The sequence below is a fragment of the Paralichthys olivaceus genome, chromosome 9 (genome assembly GCF_024713975.1).
Source record: "Paralichthys olivaceus isolate ysfri-2021 chromosome 9, ASM2471397v2, whole genome shotgun sequence".
Classification (NCBI taxonomy): Eukaryota; Metazoa; Chordata; class Actinopteri; order Pleuronectiformes; family Paralichthyidae; genus Paralichthys; species Paralichthys olivaceus.
In genome coordinates this window covers 11,169,330-11,194,250 of record NC_091101.1, presented here as the reverse complement: position 1 = coordinate 11,194,250, position 24,921 = coordinate 11,169,330, and the positions used below count along the sequence as shown (strand labels likewise).

General features: G+C 43.7%; 1 protein-coding gene across 7 annotated transcripts; it reads right to left on the bottom strand.

Annotated features, from left to right (window-relative positions):
• Positions 1-191: 191 nt before the first annotated feature.
• Positions 192-24,855, bottom strand: ankhd1 (ankyrin repeat and KH domain containing 1). Of its 7 annotated transcripts, none has more exons than XM_020080199.2 (39): positions 24,376-24,855; positions 21,136-21,289; positions 15,996-16,152; positions 15,617-15,779; positions 15,313-15,460; positions 14,993-15,226; positions 14,776-14,870; positions 14,354-14,509; positions 13,710-13,791; positions 13,261-13,452; positions 13,031-13,140; positions 12,696-12,783; positions 12,325-12,452; positions 12,076-12,219; positions 11,863-11,965; positions 11,482-11,744; positions 11,042-11,323; positions 9,785-10,211; positions 9,546-9,682; positions 9,314-9,425; positions 9,053-9,198; positions 8,827-8,969; positions 8,150-8,363; positions 7,803-7,978; positions 7,382-7,544; positions 7,194-7,289; positions 6,971-7,087; positions 6,705-6,873; positions 6,378-6,577; positions 5,908-6,263; positions 5,464-5,616; positions 5,038-5,187; positions 2,733-4,305; positions 2,375-2,564; positions 2,004-2,129; positions 1,578-1,829; positions 1,209-1,393; positions 952-1,119; positions 192-821 (listed from the first exon to the last, which is right to left on the bottom strand). In XM_020080199.2, exons 1-39 carry the CDS (start codon positions 24,652-24,654, stop codon positions 762-764), a joined length of 8,091 nt encoding a protein of 2,696 aa, XP_019935758.2. In that variant the 5' UTR covers positions 24,655-24,855; the 3' UTR covers positions 192-761. The 7 variants fall into 7 exon arrangements, with proteins under 7 accessions (XP_019935758.2, XP_069387653.1, XP_019935775.2 ...); XM_069531552.1 differs by having other exon boundaries at positions 14,354-14,517; positions 14,778-14,870; XM_020080216.2 differs by having other exon boundaries at positions 15,617-15,764.
• Between the last annotated feature and the right edge of the window lie 66 nt (positions 24,856-24,921).

The window sequence follows — 24,921 nt, the reverse complement described above, 5'->3', positions numbered from 1 at the left end:
AAACTGTGACCATTAAGTCGAAGGATTGCACAAGGACTCCAACTGTGAGGACAGCAGAACAGATGAAACCTAAAAAGGAGCCTAAGAGACAATTGACTAAATGTGTTCCATGTGTCTTGTTAAAGGTTCAGAAGTTCAATGTACAATGAAAAAACACAGTGAAGAACACGGTTTCATAAAACAGGACAAAGTTACTTTTCAATCTTTTTATTGAATATTAAGGTAAATATTTCACATTAATACAGGCTACATAAAGTAGAGCCACTATACGACATGAAATTTACTCTCATTTTAACCCTTTTTAGTATGTAAACAATTATACATGTATTTACCACTCTAAAAGGTTCTGATTTCTCTTTAGGTAATCATCATCTAGTTCTGGGCCAAGTTTAAATAGCTACTTCATGTTGAGCCCCCTGCCGCCCAAGAACGGTGTGTGTGGGTTTAAGTCAAAATCGCTAAACTACGCAGAGAATGGATCCTGTTAAACAGGTGATCGCGCATGTTTGTTTGCATCATCAGGATACTGTTAACAGCTCTTGCCAAATTTTCTTTTCATTGTCTGAGTTAGGCACATCAAAGAATGGCGTCGAGAGAACTTCCAATTCTTCAACCTCTGCTTTGCACTCTCAGGTCTCTTACTAAAGTTAACATGTTGTAAGTTTCTTTTTTCTTTGTCTTAATTGGTCATATTCGTCAGTTGGTATTTTATGTTTGCGTTGTGGGTCATGCTGTTTGCGTTTGATTGGTGTGGACGCCGTCTAGTTCACGTGGTTCAGGTGCACGCTGCCAACATGAGGTGCCCAGGTACCAGGCCACACCTGAAGGAGAGAGAATCGACATGAGGATCATGTTAGAGGGACGTAGTCAAATATTGTATCTGAACAATAAGCCAGATGGTTAAAGTGTACATGAACAGATAGCATAGGTTTAAAAAACAATGACATTTACCTGCTGTTGTGGGTCAGCGTTATCTGCATTGTTTGGGACCACTTTGATGATGGGGCTCCATGCGGGGTCACCAGCGTGCAAACCATTGTACATCGGTCCCCCTGGCCCCTCTGCCATGGAAGAATGAGGGGGCAGCATTGTTCCTCCATACATAGACATAGGCATCCCCTGAAATACAGTATGAGATCCCTGGTAAAACATTTGTTCATAAGAGGAGCAAAGGTTAAATCATCTCCAGAACCGTAGCATTGTGTTACCTTTGGGAAGTCCATGTAACTGTTGGGCAAATGCTGCGGCTGGTGGTAGTTGTTAGCAGGGTTCGCGATGCCTGTGTCGTCCTGCTCCATCGGCTGGTGCTGAGAGAAGGCCGACTGCTCCGCCTGGAGCTGGGGGTGCATCATGTGGCTGCTCATCAGGGGCTGGGACCAACCAGACATAGCCTCTGCACAAAGCCACACACAACAGGGTTATGGCTTAATTGCTGACGATAACAATTACTGAAATTGAAATATGTTGCTTTATGTGTATGTAATAACATCCACACTTTTAATTTGACCATATATGCCATTTTTCCATGCTCTTAATTCTAAGAAACACAAAACACCAAAAACAATATTTGCTCTTACCCGAAGCACTGCCAACTCCAAACGACCAAATGCCTCCTTGTCCAACAGATGCTGTGTAGCTGGTGGTAAGGAGAGGTGGGTTGACCGAACCTGTCTGCCTAATCCTGGCCAGCCGCTCTGTGCCGATGGGTGGTGGGACCTTCCGGTCCTGCTGCGAGGAGTTGCCGGGCTTAGGCTGAGGGGGAGGGGCCACAGCGGAGGTGGACAGGGCAGAGGACGACACTGTGGAGGGAGGTGGGACAGGAGATTCACCTGGTGGAGAAGAGGCGATAGAGGAAGAACTAGTCAGGAGCAGATCAGAATCACAGATTTAAAGAATTCATTGATTTGTTTGAACTTATACGAGAGAAAAGTGAATTTTTAAACGCTTCTCTAGATGTGTAATGGATCATTTGTGGATGGACAGTTACAGTGTGAGTCTGGTACCTGATGTGGATGCACTCCATGGATGAGGAGAAAAGTGTTGTCTGCTGAAGGAGGGTGCGCCAACCGGCGTATGACCGTGCAGATACACTGGGCTGCCAGAGATACTGGTGGCATAGCTGGTCAAAGCTGTGGGTGCAGACGAATAAAGAGACTCATAGCTCAATACAAAGTACAAACTAACTTAGAACTTCACCATAAAATACTTCTTTAAAGGAATGTTTCTACCTTGCAACATTTTCCTCTGTGTGTATGATTTAATCAATTGGTTCTAATTATTATAAACAATAAACAATAAAATAAAATATATTTACTAGTCCCAATTTAATGCTTTTAGCAACAAACATATAATGCATGAAGTAAAAGAAAAGTACCAATGGGGCTGTTGACCATCCTCTGGGAGGCAGAGCGGTAGCCAGGGGCTTTGGAGCTGTCTGGAGGGGGTGGGGCCATCATGTTCTCGATTTGGCCCATGCTCATATAGGCTGGTGGGGCAGAGTACGACTGCTCTGGAGGTGAGCGAGCAGGCAGGTGGCATGCACCCCACACCTGATTGTTTCCAACCTGCAGGAAAGCACAATTTAGAACATTAGCTTTATAACCACAGGCTGCATGACTGATCTTATGTATAGTTTAGTTTTATCTTCTCTTGTTTTGTTCAACCTTCTTCAATGTCACGTCAAGTTACTGCAAAAGACTAATGTGTACCGTATAAACGAAACTTTAACGTACCTGGCTGTTGTTATCAAAGATGCTGCTGAAGTTGAAGAGGCCTGCAGGACCAAAGTTGGGAGGTATCTGCTGAGGTTTGCCTGCACTGGCAACATGCTGCATCTGGGAACCGTTCATCATCCCCAGGTTAGCAGAGACCTGAAGGGAGCCTGAAGCTTGGGCTTGAGCTTGGTTCTGGGCTTGTGGAGGCAAACTCGTCGGCTGTGATGTCTGGTTTTGGGTCTGTTTCAGAGATTCTTGCTGAGCATTGAAGGGCACAAACACAGATTGTTGCTGCTGCTGTTGCGTCTGTTGCTGCTGCTGCTGTTGCTGCTGTTCAGGAAGGGAGGAGTAAGGCCCTGGTGGCTGCATACGATGGGAGACTCTGGGTGCAGGGGCTGAGAAATGGGGGACTGTGTTGTTGGGGTGTGCAACATTGTGTGACAGTACAGGGGGAGGAGCTGATTGGAGATGGGAGTTGGGCTGTTGGTTGAGGAGGGGCGGTGGAGCCTCTGTGGACGGCACAGAGGAGGGAGGGGGAGGTAACTGCTGTCGGGGATCTGGCTTGGGAGCTAGAGCCATAGAAGGGGCAGTGTAAGAGTTGATACTCTCGCTGACAGAAACAGGCTGGTTCTCTACAGGAAGAGAGGTCTTCTCTTTTCCAGGTGGTGCCATGGCACTGGGCTCCGTTTTAGCTGACTGTACAGAGAGCTGTGAGATAAGACCGACTGGCTGCTGAGAGGCATTAGCGGTAGCTGTAGTGGAACTGTGATGTGCAGGAGAACCTGTGCCTCTTACTGCATTTGTGCCACTGGTCGCAGTTGCAGCAGCAGACACCGAGGAGACACCAGCAGGCTTAGGGTCAGGGGCAAAGAGCTGTTTCCTGACAGAGGAAGGAGTGGGGATGCTCGGCTGGGGATTATATGGGGTAGGGTTGGGGGTATGAGGTGAGGCCGTGGCTGAAGATGTGTTTGGAGCACTGGTGGTGGTGGTGTTTGTAGTTGTAACTGAGGCTCCTGAGCTGGCTGTGTTGCTGTGATCACTGTGAGTAGAGTTGGGTCTGGCCTGGCCTACAGTGCAGTTGGTGCCTCCGTTGTGTTTGGGGGAGCTGTTAGCACTGCCTGGACTCACAGGGCGCACGGGGAAAGGTCCCCAGGTGCTGGGGGCAGGAGAGAAGGTGCCGCCAAACTGGGCCATGGGTAGACGAGGGTGTCTGATCTGGTGCATGGTCTGAGCAGCGAGTAGAGCGAGTTGAGGGTGGGCGTACGCCAAGGGCAAAGACACAGGGAATGGCTGTCTGACGTTTGACGACAGCCCCTTCCCAATCTTTCCACCTGCCTGAGAGGATGATGAAGATGAGGATGAAGAAGGCTGGAACGAGACACCTGTGGAGCCGACTAGCGAGCTCAGGGCCTTGGCTCCAGTGACTGAACTGCTGGGGATCCCTGTGGTACTCGGGAAGGAAGCAGAGGTCGTTTTAGAGCCCGGGGCTCTGATGTGATTCCTTGGGATAAGATCCTCTAGCTCTTTGGCTGGGTCTTGGATCAGAGCATTGATTAGCTGGACTGCATACCTTGTAGACTCCGTCCCTCCTCTGAAACAACAAAGCAGACTTTCTTTAAACTACGCTCTTGTGTTAAAACGTATGACTTTGTGGTTGATATTTCAAACTGTGAGCTTAAATTCTCAAAAATTGTTTTCTTTCAAAGATACTTTTCAATAATACAAGGATCTTGATGGGGGAAAAAACAGGCACACTTAGGGAACTGATATCTATGAATGTATGCAATTTGGTGCAACTTCATTGAATTTAAGGGCACTGTTGGCTCTTGGCAGCAGTATGCGCTCTGCTGAATTCTAGTAACATAGATGACCACAATACAGACACCAAATCCACTAAGTAAGTAAGTCTTTCTATTGCTCACCCTGGTGTGACCTCTCAAACAAGGACGAAAACCTTGCGTGAAAAATTGACCTTGCATAGCTGCGAGTGCGGATTATTTCATGCAGGTGATTTATACTGTTATACAGTCTCCCTGCAGCACTCCCTGTGTGTGTGTGGCATTGATATGGCAAGGACATCAGACATATTGCCCGAAAGAGTTACAGTATCTAATGACATTGAAATGAAAGACGATAGAAAATTAAATCTCCCTGAAGTCACCTAACATCAAAGACAGCGCACCAATATATTAAAGCTGGACTGCTGCATTGTGGGACTGGCCAGTAGATATGAATGACATCATCTTTCAGGGGCGTACGTGTGTTATGCACCTGAGTACATCTGCAGTGGTGTTGACAGTCCACCAGGGGGCATTGTTTTTACCTTATGGTGATCATCCTCTCCCCATTCTTGTCCTTCTGTTTGTCCACATCAATGTGGGCTCCTGTCACGTCCTGGATGGCTGTGATGTTGCAGCCGCCTCTGCCCATGATTCGAGACACGACGGAGGCTGGCACAGACAGCTTCTTTGATCTGATGAAAAGAAGAAGGTTAGAGGTCAGTTTTTATGACTAGGTGTGCACTGGCCTTTAGTTACCCTGGTGATTTTGATTTTAATTAGCATTTAATGGTACATATACATAACATTACTAATTGTCTCTATTAGCTCCACAACAGAATATGTCATACACGTTCCATGTAGATGCTGTAAAAGATAATCTCTCTTACGAACGTGTGCCTGATGAGTAAAACTTGTGTATCTGAAGCCCTGAATGACAATTATAAAAAGTTATAATTAAATAAACTGACCTTCTGACCACCTCCTTCCAACCCTCTTCTCTCTTCTGGCCTCTCTTGGGGCTCGTGAGGCTGAGCTTACTGTTTGGTGAGGTGATGGGGAGAGCCATGGTCTTGAATGGAGAGGGCAGGGAGTTGGAGGTGGAGTCACCCATGTCTGGAGCTCTGTGACAACACATATCAAGATCAGTTTCGGTTAGAAGACGATGACATAAACTGTTCTTTGATTTACTAGTTTCATACTTTCTGAAATTAGTTGGGTGATAATTTAACACTGCACTTTAAAGAAATGTATTGTGGATGGTTCTCCCATAAAAACAGAACTTTAAAGCTGAGCTTGTATTCCCTAGACGAACAGCTTCACACACACAAACAGAGAGAGAGAGAGAGAGAGAGAGAGAGAGAGAGAGAGAGAGAGACCAGTGATAAATGTGCTCTGCTCCTTCAGGGACTCACTTTTGCATTGGTTTGGAGATGGAGACTGTGACCTTGCTGTCCAGCTTGCCATCAGTCTGTGGTTGAGGACAGTGTCTCTTCTCAGGGCCGGGCAGGAGGGCCTGGGCTGCTCCTGAGGAGGGGGCTGAGGAGGAGGAGGATGAGGAGGAAGAGGAGGAGGAGGAGGAGGCGGAGGAGGTGAGGTCAGGGAGGTAGTTGAGCTCCTGACTCTTGCCCCCGCTGCTGCTGCTCTCGCTGGCACAGTCGGTGCTATCCAAGGGGTCAGAGTCGCTGTTGCCACCCGTCACTCCCCCACCCCCACCCCGTGGCTCACCATGGATCTTGTTCTTGTCAGCCTTGTGCTGTGCTAGTGCAACCTAAAAAGGAAAATACACAAATGTCAAAATAATGTTCCTTTCCATCAGACACTTGGCTAGCCTTATACATAAAATCCAGATTATTAAAAGGAAAAAGCATGAATAGTTGCTTACCTGTGGATCCTGTAATATGATGGGTTCGTTGGGCGAGGAGTCCTTTGTCTTGTTCTTTTTGTTTTTGCGATTGGTGCTTGGGGTAGTGGCCACACTAGCTCGTTTCTTACCAAAAGCTGTAGTGAAAGTGGTAGAGGTGGCAGATATACCGATGGTGGTGGTGGTGGTTGCACTGGGAGGCTCAATAGGAACCTCCGTTTCTGAAGGAGGGGGAATAAAAAGGTCAAATTAAAATCAGAAGAGGTTACTAACCGAGTACAACATAACTGTATTAGCAAGCTCTGCACTCTGTATCAGTCTCTGTCTCTCTCATTCATAGAAAGTTACCGTCGGCCGAGTCCTCCTTCTGCTCCTGCATCTCGAAGAACTCCTCCTTGACTTTCTGCCCCTCCTCCTCTTCCAGCTTCCTCTTCTGCTCCTCTTTCTTCTTCTTGCGTTTCTCCTTACGCTTCTCACGCTTGGCAGCCAGGGCCTGCTTCTTGCTCTCCTCTCGGGACTGAAACAAACAACACAGAGCCAGTGTAAAAAAACACATCCTGTCAGTGTATTAAGGATGCTTTAAACAAAAGTGCAGCAATAGAATCAGACATTACCTTCTCCAAGTCTAGCTCCTTGAGAAGAATGCTAGCGTTCTTATTGGCCTCGGCCGCCTGCTGGTCTTTGGCTTTGACGATGGTCTCCATGCACTGGTGGCACTTCTTCAACAGCTCCTGCAACAAGTGGGAACAGCTCGAGTTAGACCTCTGCAAACATCTTAACCTCGCCTGTCAATTCCAATCAATGTAGCACACTAGCTAAAAGTAAATCAATTCCTACCTTGTCAGCAATTGTTGCGATGTACCTCATGCACTCAATATCTGATGGGAACTGGTTGACTTCTTTCACAAGATACTGCACCACTTTCACATGACCCTGAAAAGTTAAATGAAATGGTTAGAAAACAGAGTTGCTAAAGTACAGCCATTCCATACACCGATTCACTGTTTTTTCGGTGAACACTGCACCTTGCGAAAAGCAGCCATGAGTGGGGTAATCTTGCGGTTGTCAGCTGCATCCACATCAGCACTGGCGTGCACCAAGAGCTGGACCACGTCAAAATGGCCACCGTTTGCCGCCAGCCACAGAGGAGTGTTCCCTTTCTTGTTTCGTACATCGATATGGGCACCCCTGTAAAAAGGAAGGGTTGCTTTTAGGAATGCAGCTGACCAGGTTGAGTGACAGGATGAATATGGTGGCACTCAGCCACAGGCTGAATTATTACCCATGTCTGATTAAAATGTCCAAAGATGTCTAACATGATGTGAATGAAATAACAATTTGTGTTGCAATAAAACCAGTAACACACACTCTTGGCGAATACTAAAGGCAAATGTTTTTATGAGAACAAAAACAAGATCACAGTTCTTGACACCCGGGAGCACTTACCTGTTGATAAGCAGCTCACAAAACTTGTAGTGGCCCTTGTCGGCGGCAATGGTGAGAGCAGTGTCTCGGGATGAGGGCACTGGGGGAGCATTAACATCTGCGCCTTTGTCCAGCAGCACTCGGCCCACCTCTGCATAACCTCCTGAGGCTGCCTCCATCAAAGGAGTAAGACCAGTCTGCATGAACAGAGAAATTAATTAGCAAGATGGCCAGCAGATACAGACTATAAACACAGATTGCAATAATGGGAAAAAATATGTTTAACCCAACATAAAAAAAAAAAAAAAAGGATGAGTAATTTCAGCTATACAATCACAGATTCAATCCGTATGTGGAAGCCTCTTCACCTTAGCACGATGCTCTACGTTGGCCTTTCGATCTAGCAGCAGACTGACAACTTCAGCCCGCCCCTGGAAGCAGGCCAGGGTCAGAGCTGTGTTTCTGTTGGTCTCAATCTGGGCGTTGATGTCTGAGCCCATATCTAACAGCAGCTTCACTGCTGGTACATGACCATTCATAGCTGCCAGCATCAGAGGAGAGATTCCCAGCTTACTGCCAGTCCTGGAGGCAAAACATATAAATAAATTGTTTAGAGATCAACTATCTAAACAACAATTAACTCTTAAATGTGTAACAGGATGAATAGGATTCTCCTGGTTTCACTTACATGTATTTGGACAACATATATGGAGAAGTATTTATCAAAGTAGCAGTTGCTATAAAACCTTGACCGGGAAGTTATTGCCTTACTGTTTTCCCACTCCCGGTTTATAACAGAGATAATCACTATGCTTTCATTTAATGGGTGCAGCTAAAACCCAAAGATAAATTCTACACCTACGCAGTATTTGTTTTATCACTGTACAATTTAAAACCCTGTAGGAGCCAAAGAAATAGTTCAACCTTGTTCACTTACAGGAACTAAAACAATGATGTGAGTCAGATTAAAGAGAAAGATTTTATCCTATTAATGAAACTCCAGTATCGAGGGGCTAAAGTGAACTCTGATATCTTTGTCGCTCACCTGGAGTTAATCTCAGCTCCAGCGTTGAGGAGTATTTTGATGATGTTAACGTAACCCCCAGAAGCAGCCAGGCTAAGAGGCGTGTAGTCTGACACATTGCGGTGTTCCTTATTGGCTCCCCGAAGCAGCAACAACTCGACAACCTGTCCAGCACAGTTACATTACAGTTAGAGCAGTGAAAACAAATAGCCACTCATGAAGGTAAATGCTAAGAAAATGTGTTTACCTCTTGGCGTCCTCCCGAGCAGGCCAGGGAGAGGGGTGTGTCTTTGGTTCTCTCTGACTGAGCCTCAATGTCACCCCCTTTGTCCAGGAGCACCTCCACCACACCTACGTGGCCAGCAGTGGCAGCCAGGATCAGAGGGGTAAAACCTGAGGAGCAGAGAGGTGATATTACAATTAACTGATTATCTTATGTATAAAAACACTTACTGATTCACTCAACCTCATTGTTCATACACCCTTTTTATTTATCCAAATTTAATACCTTTTTTGTCCCTGTGTTCGATGTTAGCTCCCCGTGCAATAAGGACAGACACGAGCTCCTCATGTCCTCCTGCACATGCCAGCGTCAGCGCTGTATCGTGGTTACTCTCCGTCTGTGGGGAATATAACATCTCTCAGCAGGGTAGAGGACTGTGCACATACATACATAGTTGTGCTCAACTGAATTGTCAATTGTTAGATCTCTGTGACATCAAAATGACAATGTGTCTTACATGTGCATCTATGTCAACAGAGGGATAGAGGGGCAGGACTGAAGGGGGCGAGGCGATGTTTGCAGGCGTCTGTGTGGGTGGCTGGGACAGGGGTGTGGGTGACGTAGTGTTCAGCATAGGTACGCGGTTGCTCACAGCTGCAATAGGAAAGAATGAAAAAAAGTTTAGCATAAGCATTTAGGTCAAGAGTCAGCATCAACAATGACAATTTAAAATCAACAAAAAAGAAGCGAACTCACCTGCCATGATGTCATCCAGCGTGTCTGTGAGCGTCTGTGCAGGTGTAGCGACCATGAGCCCATCTGGGGCCTGCTGAGGTATCATTCCCGGGCCTAACCCACCCAACTGTTGACCCTGAACCTGTTGCTGTTGGCCCAGCATCTGCTGCCCCACCAGTACCCTCTGCAACTCTGGGCTGGTACTTCCCGGGTAGTCTGCAGGGTTGTAGTCTGGCAGGGGCTGGATGGGGACGAAGGCAGTCTGAAGAGGCGGAGGAGGAGGTTGGGGCTGAGCCTGTGGCGAAGGGGGCAGAGGAGGCTGCTGTGGTGGCTGTGATCCATCCCTGTAGAGGATTGTACCCACCTGAGGGAGCTTGGGGTAGTCTTCCTCTTCACCATCTGCCTCATCCTCTGAACCCTCCTCGTCGTCATCATCATCGTCCTCTTCCTGAAAATGTACAGAAAACACCTTTAGTCTTTTAGACCAACAATTTGTTATAACATCAATATTATGAACCAGAACTAGAATTACAGCACTGTGGTTGTGTGCCTCCGCCAACCAGTGGGCTTGTACATATTTGTACATACTTTTTTCAATGACTCATTAAAGTGACCTTTAACCACTGAAACATAATCTCTTCATCTGAAAATCTTAGTCCTAGTGGCAACTGATCACAACTTGAAGAAATTTCCTCCAGCACCTTTGAGATATCACAAACACATGTTTTCTGAAGCCAACGTGACCTTGACTTTTGACCATCGATATCTATTCAGAACGTCCAGGTGAATTGTTCAAGATGTAAAATTTCCTTTGGGCATTCCTGGTATACTGAGTTCAAAACAAAGCATGGTCATGTGACCTTGACCTTTAGAGTTTTTACTACCAAAATGTAATCAGTCTTTTTTTGAGTCCAAGTGAATTGTTGTGCCAAATTTGAAGACCTTCCCTCAAGCCAGACTTAAGATATCACGTTCAAGAATAACAGACCCCTCTGTGAGGCCACTGTGACATTGAACTTTGGCTTCCAAAATCAAGTGAGTTAGTCATTGATGCTGTGAGGTCACCATGACCTTAACTTTTGACCACCAAAATCGGATCAATTCATCCCTTAGTCCAAGTCAATATTGGTACCAATTGGTGAAGAAATTCCCTCAAGTCATTCTTGAGATATCACGTTTACGGGAACGGGACAGATGGACAACCCAAAAACATAATGCCTCTGGCCACTGGCTGGCGCTGGCGCGGAGGCATAAAAATAAAGAAAGAAAGATTTTTACCTCGTCCCCTTCCTCCCCCAGCTGGTCATCTTGCTCTCCATCTTTGTTGGCCTCTTCATCTGTGTCGGAACTGGTGTGTACTTGGGCACCTGGTGTAGTGGGAAGGGACCCTGGAGCAGACGTCGTACTTCCGGGCCCCGGGCCCTGGCTCAGTCCAACCTCTTGCTCCTCTTTTAAGCCCTTCGCCTCCATGTACTCTTTGGTGAACTGTTGCTGTGTTTTCAGCTGAAGCTGGCGCTCAACTTTCTGTAACTCCTTCAAGATTTTCTTCTTCTTCTGCACCTAAATAGGCAAAAGCCACATCCATGTTTGACCAACTTCTGATACCTGGTTATGCATGCACAACTAAATTTAAGGTTGAATTTGCTTTTATGGTTACATGCATCCAACTCAAATTAACATTAATAATGCAAACAGATCAGTTGGTTGATGGATTGTACCTGCTCCTCTCTGCTCTTCTTCAGCTCCTCAATCTTGTCTTTGGTGAGCGGCTCCCCCTGAATGAGCTCTAGTGACTGAAGCTGGGCTTTCTCGATAGCGCTGATTCTCTGGCCCAGTTCGTTCAGCTTCCCCTCCGTCTCCTCCACAATGCACTCTAGAGGTTGGCACAAGTGGAAGGGCGGCAAAGGTTCCGCTTCAGGCCCCCGTCCAACTGAGGTGGGGACACCGGGCTGAAGGGATGCTTGTCTCTGTTTGGACATGCCTGGATTTGAAAAAGAATGGTCAAAGAGTGTTAGATTTTGTTAACAATAATTAATGAGTGAAGGCTGAAACTTGTATTTCTTGAGTTCTCTGACTGGGAGACATGAAGCAGTGTTTACTTTTGCTCGAGATGGGTGGGGGTGTGGCGATGTTTGATGGGGCTCGGTCAGGCTCCTGAGGGGGCACTACCATGGCGAGAGATTGGATTGGGACACGAGGAACCTGTTGTGACAGAAGACACGTTCAGTTAAGACAAAAAACCACCATTACTAAAAGCAGAGGAATTTCTCAGAGGAAATTCAATAAAAAGTGGTATCTATTGTTGTGTTTACCTGAGAGGCATCTTGCGAAGGGGGAGTGAGCTGGGAGAGGTCGGGGGCTGGGACAGACAGAATGTTGTTGGGGTAGTCCAACAAGTAGGACACCACGTTGGTGTGGCCACCCTTAGCAGCTTCTATCAACATCGTCGAACCATCCTACAAAAGGTAAAATAATTAAAATTTTGTGTTATTGTGACACAAAGAGACAAGATCAAAAATTATATGTGGTTTGATCTATATTATCCAGTGTGTGGACATTACTTTGAGTCTGTGTGTAGGATCCGCTCCATGTGCCAGCAGCAACTCCACCACAGCCAGATGTCCTCCAGCACAGGCCAGAGACACCACTGTGTGATCATTGTTGGCAGTAGCTCTGTTCACGTTAGCACCTGGGAAAGAGAAAACAAATTAACTCACTATGCATGAAATGGGACTAATTGATTCCCAAAATAAAACTGCTTGGGGTCAATATATGAGTCAATATGAGTAAATTCACTAACACAGACCACATACATCATGTGTTAATAGATTTTTTGTTTTTAATTTAAATAGGTATACTCAAGTAACTTTTTCTTCGAATAATTTGCAAGTAATATAATGTGGTTTCTCTTAATGACCAAATAATAATGTACCTTTGCTGATAAGGAACTGCACAGTACAGAGATGTCCCGCCCTTGCTGCCTTCATTAAGGGCGTCCGCCCCCCTTCAGACTCGTGTTCCTTGATGACAAAGATTCATTTATGTTAGTTTAAAAGTTATGAGTTCTATTCATTGAGAAACAATGACTTTAGAGAATACAACTATTGAACATCTACAATCTAAAAGCTTTTCTTAAAGCAGACTGTGTAAAGTTTAATCAACTTGAATACAAAAGACAAATATCTCTTCTGGTGTTAATCTGAACCCATGTGAAGCAAAAGGCCATCAAACCATATGTGACACAGAAGATGTAAGAGTATGCCTTACCAAGTTGGCTCCAGCCTGCAGCAGCACATCTGCAACATCGGTGTGTCCGTTCTCACATGCATACGTCAGCGCAGTGTCACCTGTTGCCGTGGTGGCATGAACGTTTGCCCCTGACAGAGGGAAACATTTATTAAGATTTTAAGCAGAGAGACATAACTAAAAAAGTCTAAATTTCAGCTAAATACGCCTTCTTAGATCTGCATCTTCATGCATTTATTCTTCTTGCTCACCTGCAGCCAGTAGGTATTTGACCAACTCCAGATGGCCCTCCTGTGCAGCCTCCATTAGAGGAGTAGAGCAGCCCAACTCGATGTCAGCCCCTGCCTTGATGAGGAAGTCAGCCACTTCCAAGAAGCCTCCACAGCATGCTAGAGTCAGAGCTGTCTCCTGGGTTTCTTCCGTCTGGGCGTTGATGTTAGCACCTGTATATTGACCAAGAACAGTTAGTGATTGCTGATGGGTTTGGTATCAAAATGAGCAAATCATGTGCAAATCGATGGGAGTAAAATTGCGTCAATATCACTTAACAGATGTCTGGTTCTGATATTTCGTAGAGTTACTTAAACTAAATGTGAGAAAAGGGCTGTTCGCATGTGAATAAATTCAATGTATAAACACTTCACTGGATTGCCATTTGAATTTTTTTCCATTTCACAGATGAAGGAACAAAGATATTTACCTTGAGCCAGTAGCAGTGCTACCATCTCTTCGTGGCCTTCTCTAGCTGCCTCCATCAGGGGAGTGTAGCCCTCATCATTAACCTGGACACAAACATAAGCAGCAAATAAGAACGCATAAGGGTGGTGTAGAAGCCCGTCACTTGTGTCTGAGTACTCTCTTTGAGAATGGACATTTTCAACTGACTAGTCATTTACACTGTTGTAGGCGAAAGAACTAAAAACTAAAACCTGAAGCTGTGTTTTTTGGCGTGACATCTCTACATGAATTCTCTCTCAGGTAAGAGTGTTTTCCCTTTTTTAACATTAAAATAACAGCAGTGTAATGTTGCATAATACATTTTAGTTTTTCTTGCATTTAAATGTAATTAAAAAAAAGGGAATTCACATTTCCTATTTTATAAAAACATAAACTCTTGTATAATACAATCCACCCCAATAGTAGCAGGGCAGAGGAAATGACAAAAGCACTGTTCTTTATAGATTAAACCTGTACCAAGGTAAGTTTGAAATCAGAAATGTTTTCATTGGCTATGTAATTCATATTTAGAGACACAGCTGTGGAAAGCAAGTTAGTTAGGAGTTAGAAAACGAAATTTCATCCTCTGAATGTTTGATGGTCTTTTCCATCCGTCTCTTTACACACCTCCTCCAAGTTGGCTCCTCTCTCTATGAGCAAGGCTGCCAGCTCCACGTGTCCTCCACATGCTGCGAGGGTCAGCGGCGACTCAAAGGAATCCGCTGGCATGTTGACCTGAGCGCCGCTGTCCAACAGCAGCCGTGCTACCTCCACATGGCCGTCCTGGGACAGCGAGACACACAAAGAATGTAGAGATAAGCACATGAATATATACATGGGATCAATGTTCATTTAAGCTAAAACACAATCCTGCTAGGAGATGCTATGAGACAGACACCCCCATAAAACGTAAACTGGTGCGGGTGAGAAAGTTTTTATTAATATCAAGATGATTAAGGGACACAGGGGGGATATCAAATCTGATATCTTTAAACAAACCCTGAAAAGAAAATATTTAGGTAATGCTACAGTTTGGGTCAGATGCTCACCATGCATGCCTCCATTAGCGCTGTGTGCATCTCATCTGTCTTATGTTCTTGGTCTGCTCCGGCCTCCAACAGGAAACGCACCATATCCAGGTGACCTGAAGCCCACAAACAAAAGTCAGTTTTCTAATCCTTTCACTAGAGTTTTAGTAAAGAATATGTTAAAGGCAGAAAACCACATCATGGTAATTGAGAGGACATGCTATATTTGTATTCTGACCTTTGTAGCAGGCGAGTGTGAGCGCGCTCTCCTTAAACTCATTGGAGTGTGTGTTGATGCCGGCGCCGTACTCCAAAAGTACCCTGGCCACCTCTACGTGACCAGCACTGGCCGCCTCCATGAGAGGCGTGTGTCCGTTCTCGTTGTGGTCCTCAATGTTTGCACCCTCTTTGAGCAGCACCTTCACCACATCCACGAAGCCACCGGCACATGCGTACGTTAGAGCTGTGTTGCCTGGAACAAAGTGGAGAGGTAAATGTGACTGCAAAACATGGAGTAAAGGAAATAATTTTATAAGAGGGACATAAGAGGGTTAGTACCTGTTGAGGACTGTGCGTTAACATCTGCTCCGTGGACCAGAAGTAGTTTTACAATGTCCACATAACCTCCGCTGGCAGCAGCCATGAGTGGCGTTATGTCTCCCTTGATGCCTCTGTCCTCCACGTTGGCATGCATGGCCAACAACACCTTAAGATGAAAGATGGAATGATAAGATTAAGAGTCATGCATGGGTGGGCTGTCCAACAACAATCAGATGGTGATACACATAATTTTTTCCTTTGCTTTGCACACAACATACTTCAGCTTACAGTAAATTCACACTCCCACCTTCCTCTCACAAACCTGTGCAAGTTCATAGTAGCCAGCCGAGCAGGCGAGGCACAGAAGGCTCTCCCCTTCCTCTGTGTGTTCGTTGACGCTCCGTCCCTCATCCAACAATTTGCGCACAGCGTTGACATCCCCATCTGAGCAGGCCTCTGCTAAACTACGGCTGAAAATAACCAGACTGCTACAATTACTGCCACTGTGACAGGTGAACACACATGCGCCTTACAATGAAATAATCACGTTGAGGGAGCAAACACACTCGAATGCAGACATGGTTTATATGCAACTAAGATTCAGGGTAAAATGACTTTGTTTGTACAGAATGGATTAATTTATTAAAGAGTGTAAACAATAAATTGGCATACGCCAGCATTAGTGTGGGCAAGATACATACTTGTCGGCTTGGCCGGCGTTGAGTGTGTTTTCTGCTCTCATACGTGTCAGGGCTGCTGCAGCCTCATCCAGGGCACAGCTCACAGATGACGTCAGTCGCCGTAGCACCTCGGGGTCTGCAAAAGCTTTACCATCGGCAGTGGACAGTTTACCGATGCCTACCGAACACCAAAAGGGCAGAGGTGCAAGGGCAAGGCAAACCACAGGGGAGCATAATCACACCAGACCAGATGAAGCAGCAAGTCCAGTCCAGCCAATCCAATCCAGAGTTAGTAGCAGCATACACAAGAGGAAAAAGAAAAAAAACAAAACAAAAATCACACACAGAAAACACACACAAGCATTTGTTAATATGGCTTAATATCTGTCTTCACTACTTTCAATACACCAGCTAGGATTTTTAAGTATTTTATTTTGGACAATGACTGGGTCAAATGGTGAGGTACATAACAATATCCACTGGGCAACTATGAGATGGTGTAGAAAAGCTCAGATCTAGAATGAATACGGCCAGGGGGGTAATGTTAGTTTAATATACCAGCTGATATAAGTTCACGGTTGTGAATGATCGACGAGAAAAGGTTGCCATCCTGTGTGAATTATAGATGGGTGAGAGGCAGTGAATGTGAGAGAAACTGAAAGTGGAGACAGTGGTCAGTAAGGGATAAAAGCATGGCTGGGAAGAAAACAAAATGCCATATGAGAAAAAAAAAAAATGTTTTTGTGTGTGTTTGAGTGAAGAGCAGGCACGAGTCATAAAGAAAACTGCTTTTGCTCAGATATTTTTTAAAAGACAGAACAGGGAACATTTCCCAACCAATAATAGAAATAGAAGAGCTTAGAAAAAAGGAAAGAACAGTGTGAGATTTTAACTTTTCAGCCTCAGCCTCAACACATCCATTAGCCAGGCTGGAGTGAGCTCCTTGTGGTCCTCCTGTGTTTTCACCACTAGGCGAGCGACTCGAGCTAAACATAGTACGGATCTCAGACAGGGATTTCGCAATGGTCCCAGAGGCAGAGGGAAACAAGAGGTCGAGGAAGTTGATCATTAATGTTTTACTGTATCGTGTTTATCACAGAGACTGTAAGTGCGCAGTAACAAAAACACACCAAGTAAACTTTAAAGGTTTGAAGCAGTGCAAATGATCTAATCATTTTGTAACAATATTTGTCTCTACAAGCCTAAATCAGACTTTAAACAAAAACAACCAACCTTTACCTATTCATGTTTGGAATATGGACATTGAGCTCTTATTGAGGTCAAGACTGAGTTAAAGTACAAGCAGATGTTTTTGTTTTGTTTCTGAACAACTGAAACTAGTTACTGGCAGAAGCTGAGCTGCATACACCCACTGTACCAACAACACACTATGTAATCCGAGTAAACACTTTTATCCAAGTTTCTAATTAAATTTTCAGCTGAAGCAGAACTCAAAGTCAACATTAAAGCTCACTGACTATGATTCTAAAATGTATTAGACAACTCAGAGATCATCCAGTTATACAAGTTTTCTTATGCAGCAAATTGCTCACTAGGTAAATAGAAATAAAGGTTATATGTTTTGCCATCATATCATATCCTCAGGTTTTGATACAAGCCTTTTCAAATGGCCACAGTGTCTCGAGGTTGAACTCTGTCTTAGCATCTTAATCAAAAGTGTTTGGATAAAAGAAATAAAATCCAAATCTAGGATTTATACAATGTGTTAACATATAAGCATCTGCATGTGCAAAGCCCTGTCAAAACTCTTATTGACATCTTCTATCGAATTGTACTAAAACAAAATGTCAGTGTGCATGTAAGTCATATATACTGCTTAATAGCCATAAAATATTGTAGTATCTATGCAAAAAGCAGAATTGAATTTGGTTGAATTTGTGGGAACTTATCCATATTCTGTAGCATCTACTTATTATTTGTTTATCAAGACGCACACATTGCATCAGAGTCACCCCATGACCTTTCTGACAGCACATGGTGAATGATAGCAGGTTAAGGCATACACCGCAATAACTCAAAGGTGCTTTAATTCATTACAGTGGGTTATCATGACTGATATACAAATAGGTCATCTCAGAAACCTTTTCAAATATGTCCTGACTATCCTCATTTAGTTGGTTCTTTATGAAGAGGATTTTCTTCCCCGAGCAAATAATTAGCTTAAGTTCCGGGAACACTGGGAATCACCTGTAGACTAGCTTATCATCTATTGTAGGGTTTTTTTTAAATCAGCAGGTTGTTATACAAATCAGATTGAGCATTACTTTTAACAGAAGAACTTAAAATAGGAAATTATGGCTATAACCAACTAAGAACTTCATCATAATTCAAATCAGATTTGGCTGGTTGATACCAATATTCTACGAATTGTTCTTTTTGTTTCATATAGACTATCAAGCGGGGGCTTTGGTTAGACCATCAGAGTACTCAATTAAACAAATCCCTCAACTTATCCCACCAAGCTAATACATGCTAACTATGCTAACCATGTATTAAGTTTCTGTGAGCTGTATATTTACCACTTTAAAGTAGAACATTTATTTCTGTGCATGACTGGGCAGTCCGCAGACTGTACCCAACACAGACATCTTCACCAAGTGGACATGGTGAGTTGAGGGAGTGGACTGATTTTAGACTATTAATCACTGTTTGATTTAAAGGACTTTTTGGACCGAATCCTAAACATTGTGTGTGATTGTGTCTAGCTGTTGTGTACTTCAAATCTTTTTTTCTTAATGCTTTTGTTGCTGTGTTTATTATAGGTTTCAACTTCTGGTAGAATTAAAAGTAAAACACATCGAAAATAATACCAATATTTTAGTTAGCCTTTTTTTTTTTTTATTCTTTCTTGCTTTTCAATCATTTATTTTGTCATTTAATGCATGTAGAGTTCCTTTCGATTGTCTCTTTAGATGTTTATGTATTTGTAAGTACATAACTACATTTGAGATAAGTGTATGAGATTGTCTAAAATAAACCTGCCTTACCCTGTAAAGTTAGATGTCGGCAGCACCTTGTTGTGCCAATGTGGTTTAAAGATAGCCAAAATGGAGATTGACAGTGTTTGAGTGGATTTAAGTTCGATTACTGTGCAACATTGGCAATGTTTGACAGAGGAGGAACATTTGCAAAAGACAGACACTGTGACTGCCAAGTTATGAGGACAGGTAGGAATATAAATCTTATTAATCTTGAGGCTGACATTGTGACAAACTGACCTTTCTATTTGTGGACGCATCATGACAGCATGCCCACATGATTTGATGGAGAGCAACAAGGGAGCTCCGAGGAGAAGATATAAGGGTTTTAGCTCTAAAAGTACCCTGAGGAGTAATTACTGTAAACAGATTTGTTTATATCCAAAAACGTCCATTCCCTCAGGGAGTTATTTATAATATTAATTATTTTTTAACTTTGTATGTCTCCTTTCTAATGGTTTTAAACGTGCTGTTTTTCAAGACCAGCAGGTTTTCTTTCCTCTTTTACAAACACACTACTACCCTTTACAGCGCAAACTGATACGCTGATACGTTCTACCACTTTGTGCAACCAGCAGAAATTAGTATCGTGTCACTTTCATGCTTGTGATATGTATGTGCATCCTTGTGTGTGCACCTGTAGACAGCAACAATTTAGGGACTTGAGAATCACAAAATGTCTCTACTTTGTCTACAGCACCACAGTGTTCACAAACTCCACAAAGCAACATGACCCTTGGTTACAGGTTCGTTACAAAAACGTTGGCGGGTGGCTTTTGAGATATTTTGCCCAAATAGTATTCACAGCCTCGTTACAAAGGCTGATTTGATATGTACTGTATATGATCCAGTGTTTTGTAATATAGCTCACAGAGCTGCATCATGCACACATAGCATAAACCACGCTTACATTAAAACTTGTGAAATCAGTTTCATTTAGAAGAAATATTTCTGATGGGTGACAATCGGAAATACTATTCTATCACATTTTCATTGACAAAAAATTCTGTGCTATCTTTCATAGTGACCTGTTGTATGTAGAATGTTCTAATACATCTGTGATGTGTCTGTGAACTTTTATGCCACAGGGTATGGACAGCCTCTCTTCATCCCTTTCCTGAACAAAATGCTTAAGGTTCAACAAACAGTCGCACGGCCAGTGTTTTTGCTTTGAGCTCCAGCGCATTTTTTAGCAATTATTTAGCTTTAATTTTATAGTTTTACAATTACATGATATTTTTGTGCGGGAACTGTGGCCCTTTTTGTATACAGTCTCCCAAACTTAGATGCCCAGATTATATGGGAAATATTTAATGACACAAAATCATCAAATTAAACATGGTTGCAAATCTTAAGCGATCGAGAAATGCCTGACATCTAGAAACCAGACATCACCAGACACTTTCATCTTCCCTGGTGTTGGTCTTGATAGGCCTGGTATTTGGCTGCTTTGCTTGCGCTGGGAACAGAGCTGTCCAAATCTTCCTGCCGCAGTCATTATACACGGACACCTTTGTCTATCTTTGCTAATATAAACCTTACTAATAAATGTCATAAAATATTTAAATGTTATTATTAGTTTTTTTTTTACTATGTTAGTTTGAGACTTAGCAAACAAATAATGTAAAACGCCATCTCTTCAGTTCCGACTAGTCAGAGAGAAAGGGGAATAGAATGAGATTAGCCATGAGCAGTTCAACACAGGCTCTCTGCAAGCTGTGGAGGCTCAAGCGTGTTGCTGTGTTAATCTGCCCGGTAATGTTCATAAGCCCAAACGAGGCCAGGACACCCAGGCCCAATGGATTAATCTATACAGACCTTCTTACACCTAGATTACAGTTTCTAATCAAACTAATTTAACAAAATCACTTTCATGCTATGTGCCGATATGACACTTGCAAAACCTGCAGGTTCTCTTGATAGCCATTTAAGTTTTAGGCCTTCATACAAACCAGGACCTATACAACCATTGTTAGGACTGAGAATTGGTTACAAGGGAAAGCTGAGGCAGAAAGTTGCGCTTTAACTTATTTAAAATATGTTAAAGCACAAATCAAGATTGATTGGAAGGAAATTAGTGTGACCAGTGGGTAACTAATCAATTGCAAATTGATGTGTGAAGCCTTGAAAAGCCGACGTAAGTTCAGACAAAGCAGTCATACCTGCAGCTTCCAGAAGAGCTTCAAGTCGAGCCTGTGTCTCTGGATCTACAGTCCTTAAATCGACTCCGTCTGTGGCGCTGGACAAAAGCAACTCTGACGCTGTCTTCATGATGGGGTTATCCAGGTCCTCCTGGTCCAAAATGAATGACTCCACCTAGGAGAGGGAGGAGGATAAAAGAAGGATAATTAGACCTTTGAAAACTCTTTTCATGATAGTTTCTGATCAACAACTGTATTTAACATCAAGTCTACACATTGATCTGTATCTCTCAAATAATAAATACCTTATTAAAAAGGGTGGCATGAAAACATGTATATATAACAGCATAATACACCGTACATTACTGATATTATTTTTTACAGAAATGACCCTCTCACAAATACTGGCTATAAAAAGACCAAGCACACTGCCTTTGTTTATTTACAGTTTCTTTTAACAGAAAAGCAAAGGAAGTGCTGCAGCCAGGAATTACAGCCCCTGCACACATAGAAAGATTCAGCTGAGAGTCAGCTGCCCAAGTACAGCACCACACTCTCATACCTGCGCTTTGCTTTTATTGGCCATTGTGTATTGCAGTCTCTTTTACAAACATTGTATTCTGCCTTAAAACACCAAAGAGAATCAACATTTTAAAAATGTAACTAAAATTATCTTTTATTCACTGTAGTTGGTCCTGTAAAGCTGATCAATAGTTTTCTTTGTAAATGACAGTTTACCTTAGAGATGAAACATGAGAATTTCGTGCTTTTTAGTAACTATGTTACTCTGCTCTTTATACACATTACAGATGTGAGAAATATGAACACAAAACAGATAATTGTCATTAGACACGCCATCAGAAGCAAAAATATGAATATATTTTGTCAATTTCAGAGTTAGTTGAATTTCAGTTGTATGTGTATATATATATATATATATATCAGTTGTTTATTATAATATTTTAAGATGTATCTAATCTAAACTTTGTTAAGTAAAGGTGTTTTAGTTTTCAAATAGGGCCAATCATAATTGTAATGATATTTAGTTGCAATCTTAGTGATACAAAAATACATTACAATATAGTATATAGATTGATGGCCAATTCACACAATTCCATGATGGTGACTTCATTAAATTTTACTCAACACACTGACTTTGGTAAATATAAGTCAGTTAGTTATCCTGTAGTTTACACCAGGTATATTTCATTAGCAATATCTACAATATAAATGACAAACATAACAGACATTGCAGCCAACTTTGGTAAAAAGCCTACCTGCGTGGTGAGATTAAATATTTACAATCAGTTAAACATTTTCTGTAAGGGGACATTTGCAAGAGACGCTGTAAAAAAAAAAATCTGTAAGAAAAATCTAAAGTTACAACCCTGGTCTATGTCCATCCACAAACTGCAGCAGGCTTTTAAGGCCTGGTGTAGTGAGATCAAATGTTGTGAGAGAGTCAGCACACAGCAATGTGGAGGAATTCAGCTATACGATAGAGCACAACAACCCATGGGGAGTGTAGTTCCACAAAGGCCTTTATAATCAACAATGGACATCAGTCCTGACTATTAATGAACTACAGTTCCCAGAGTGTTGGTATCCAGAGAGCTGGAACGGCCTAGAATGGCATCTGCTTAATCCTGGGGCTCAGATTTTAGCTACTGCCCAGAGCTGCGAGCTCTCCACTGGAGTGAAACACCACAACAAATGCTCCCTTTCAGGCTTATGTAGCAGCCAGGGTGAGTGAGGAAACATGATGCTGCGGACATACACTCGCAGCACGTCTCAATTAAACTGCCTCAGATGTAGTTGTCAAACTTGATATTTTCTTCTGCTGCTGCTACTTCACAGCTGATGCTCGCACAGACACTGCTTAATTACACCGTCACTGGTGAAAGCTGTCATCCTTGTCTAGCAGTCATGGCTGTAGCATTGTTCGTACAGGAACCTCCTAGGTTAGATATTGGTTAAGTATAATAGAGATGGCTCAACAGGTGCTGGCATTTCCCTCCACACCCATTAACTCCTTGATGATAGTGTTACTGAGAGTAAATACTCCATCACCTTTTACAGGACAATGAACATTAGCTTGCCATGAAAATCCCATATAACTGTAACTGGGACCTTTGACAGGTGTGTGCAAGTCAAATATTTGTCATCTAATAGTCTGATGAGTCCCATTCCTGCATCTGCTACCGCCATATGTAAAGGTAAACTCAAATACATGACAACAGTATGGCTGACATCTTTAAACTGACAGCTCACATAAGACAAGTCATGCCGTACAACAATGCTTGGTTGTGATCTGGCGTTTAGACACTGACTAATAATCTCAATAATAAATCCAGACACAATTCCCACAGAGCTGGTCCCATCGCACCGTCACCTAAAAGGGGAGTGTGTAAAATAAAGGCTGTGGAGACAAATAAATGGTTTCATCCGTGTGTCCATCTGAGCTGGTGTCAAACATGTCCACAGTATGTTTAGCTGAGGTGAGGAGATGCCATCACACCTGACCCCGTGTGCTGCTGCCAGCACATGGAAAGTTGGACACTTCTCAACATGAACTCTAGCTGCTCTCTATTCTGACAAGGCAAATGGAGTTGACCCAGCGGTGGTGGCTATCTGAACCGAGTGGGATGAAAAAACAACAGCTGGCTTATTTGTCAACACCAACTGTCGAAAACTCGAGCAGTTCCGCGAAGATCAGCAATAATCTGCACGTATCGAAAAGTTAGCCGAGCCGCGATCGGAGTTAATTTACATGATTGGGGGGAAAAGTGACGTAATTGCACCATAACTACGATATGGTGGATATTTCAAACGTCCGTGTGCGTCCGTGGCTTCACGGACATCTTCCATTTTCCGTGGCTGGAGAGCTGCTGAGAGAGCCGCAAACTTGTGATGGGTGTTGCGAGACGACAGCACCGAGCGAGGCCGACGTCGCTACCACCCGAAGTAGGCCGTGGTCTCAGCCTGCGCTGCATAAATAAAACATTTCAGCCGGTTAGCGTCAACAACTGCCCATGTCTCACCAAGCATGAACGACATCAAACCCCCCATGAGCACCAGAGCTCACTCGAGGGGTTATTCGATTAAAGTGTTGGATTATTTTACGTAATTTCAGCGGCCTGGGAGGGGGTGGTTGCCAACTGCGAGCTAACTAGCTAGCTAGCAGCCAGCTCGCGCTAGGAGAGGAATGTTGCCTAGCTCTCTGGTTAGGCTTCGCTAACTAGCTTAGCTTAGCGTAGCTACCTCTGAAACCTCGTCTTCGTCGCTGCCGGATCCTGGACCCGAGGAGAGGACGGCCGCGGCCGCCAGTTTGAAATCCAGTCTTTCTGCTGCAGGTCCGCCTGGTTCGCCGTACAATCGTACTTTCTTTCCACCCACACCAATCCCAATGCCCCCTAGTCCGACTCCTCCTGGTGTCGCTCCTACCCCCATCCCTGCCACAGGGGAGCGAGGAGTCACCGAGTCAATCTCGTCCTCGAAGCCGTCCGTCAGCATTGCCGTCCCGGCTACTGCATCCTGCATACTTGTGTTCACGATGCGTGTGTTAGCGAGCTAGCCGTTGACTTAAACGTCCGTCCAGGGTCTTTCTGTTTGGATATTTGCGTTATTTTACTTCAGGGAATCCAGAAACTCTCCCGAAGCGAGGGTTGAGGAGGATCTCTTTCCCCCAGCCATTAACTTTCTAACAACCTAACCCGATACGCACTGTTTCTCAGAAAGACCGCCTCTGTAGGAAATCCCGAGAATCCTATTGGTCGAGCGGGGAAAAGCTGCGTTTCCCATTGGTCG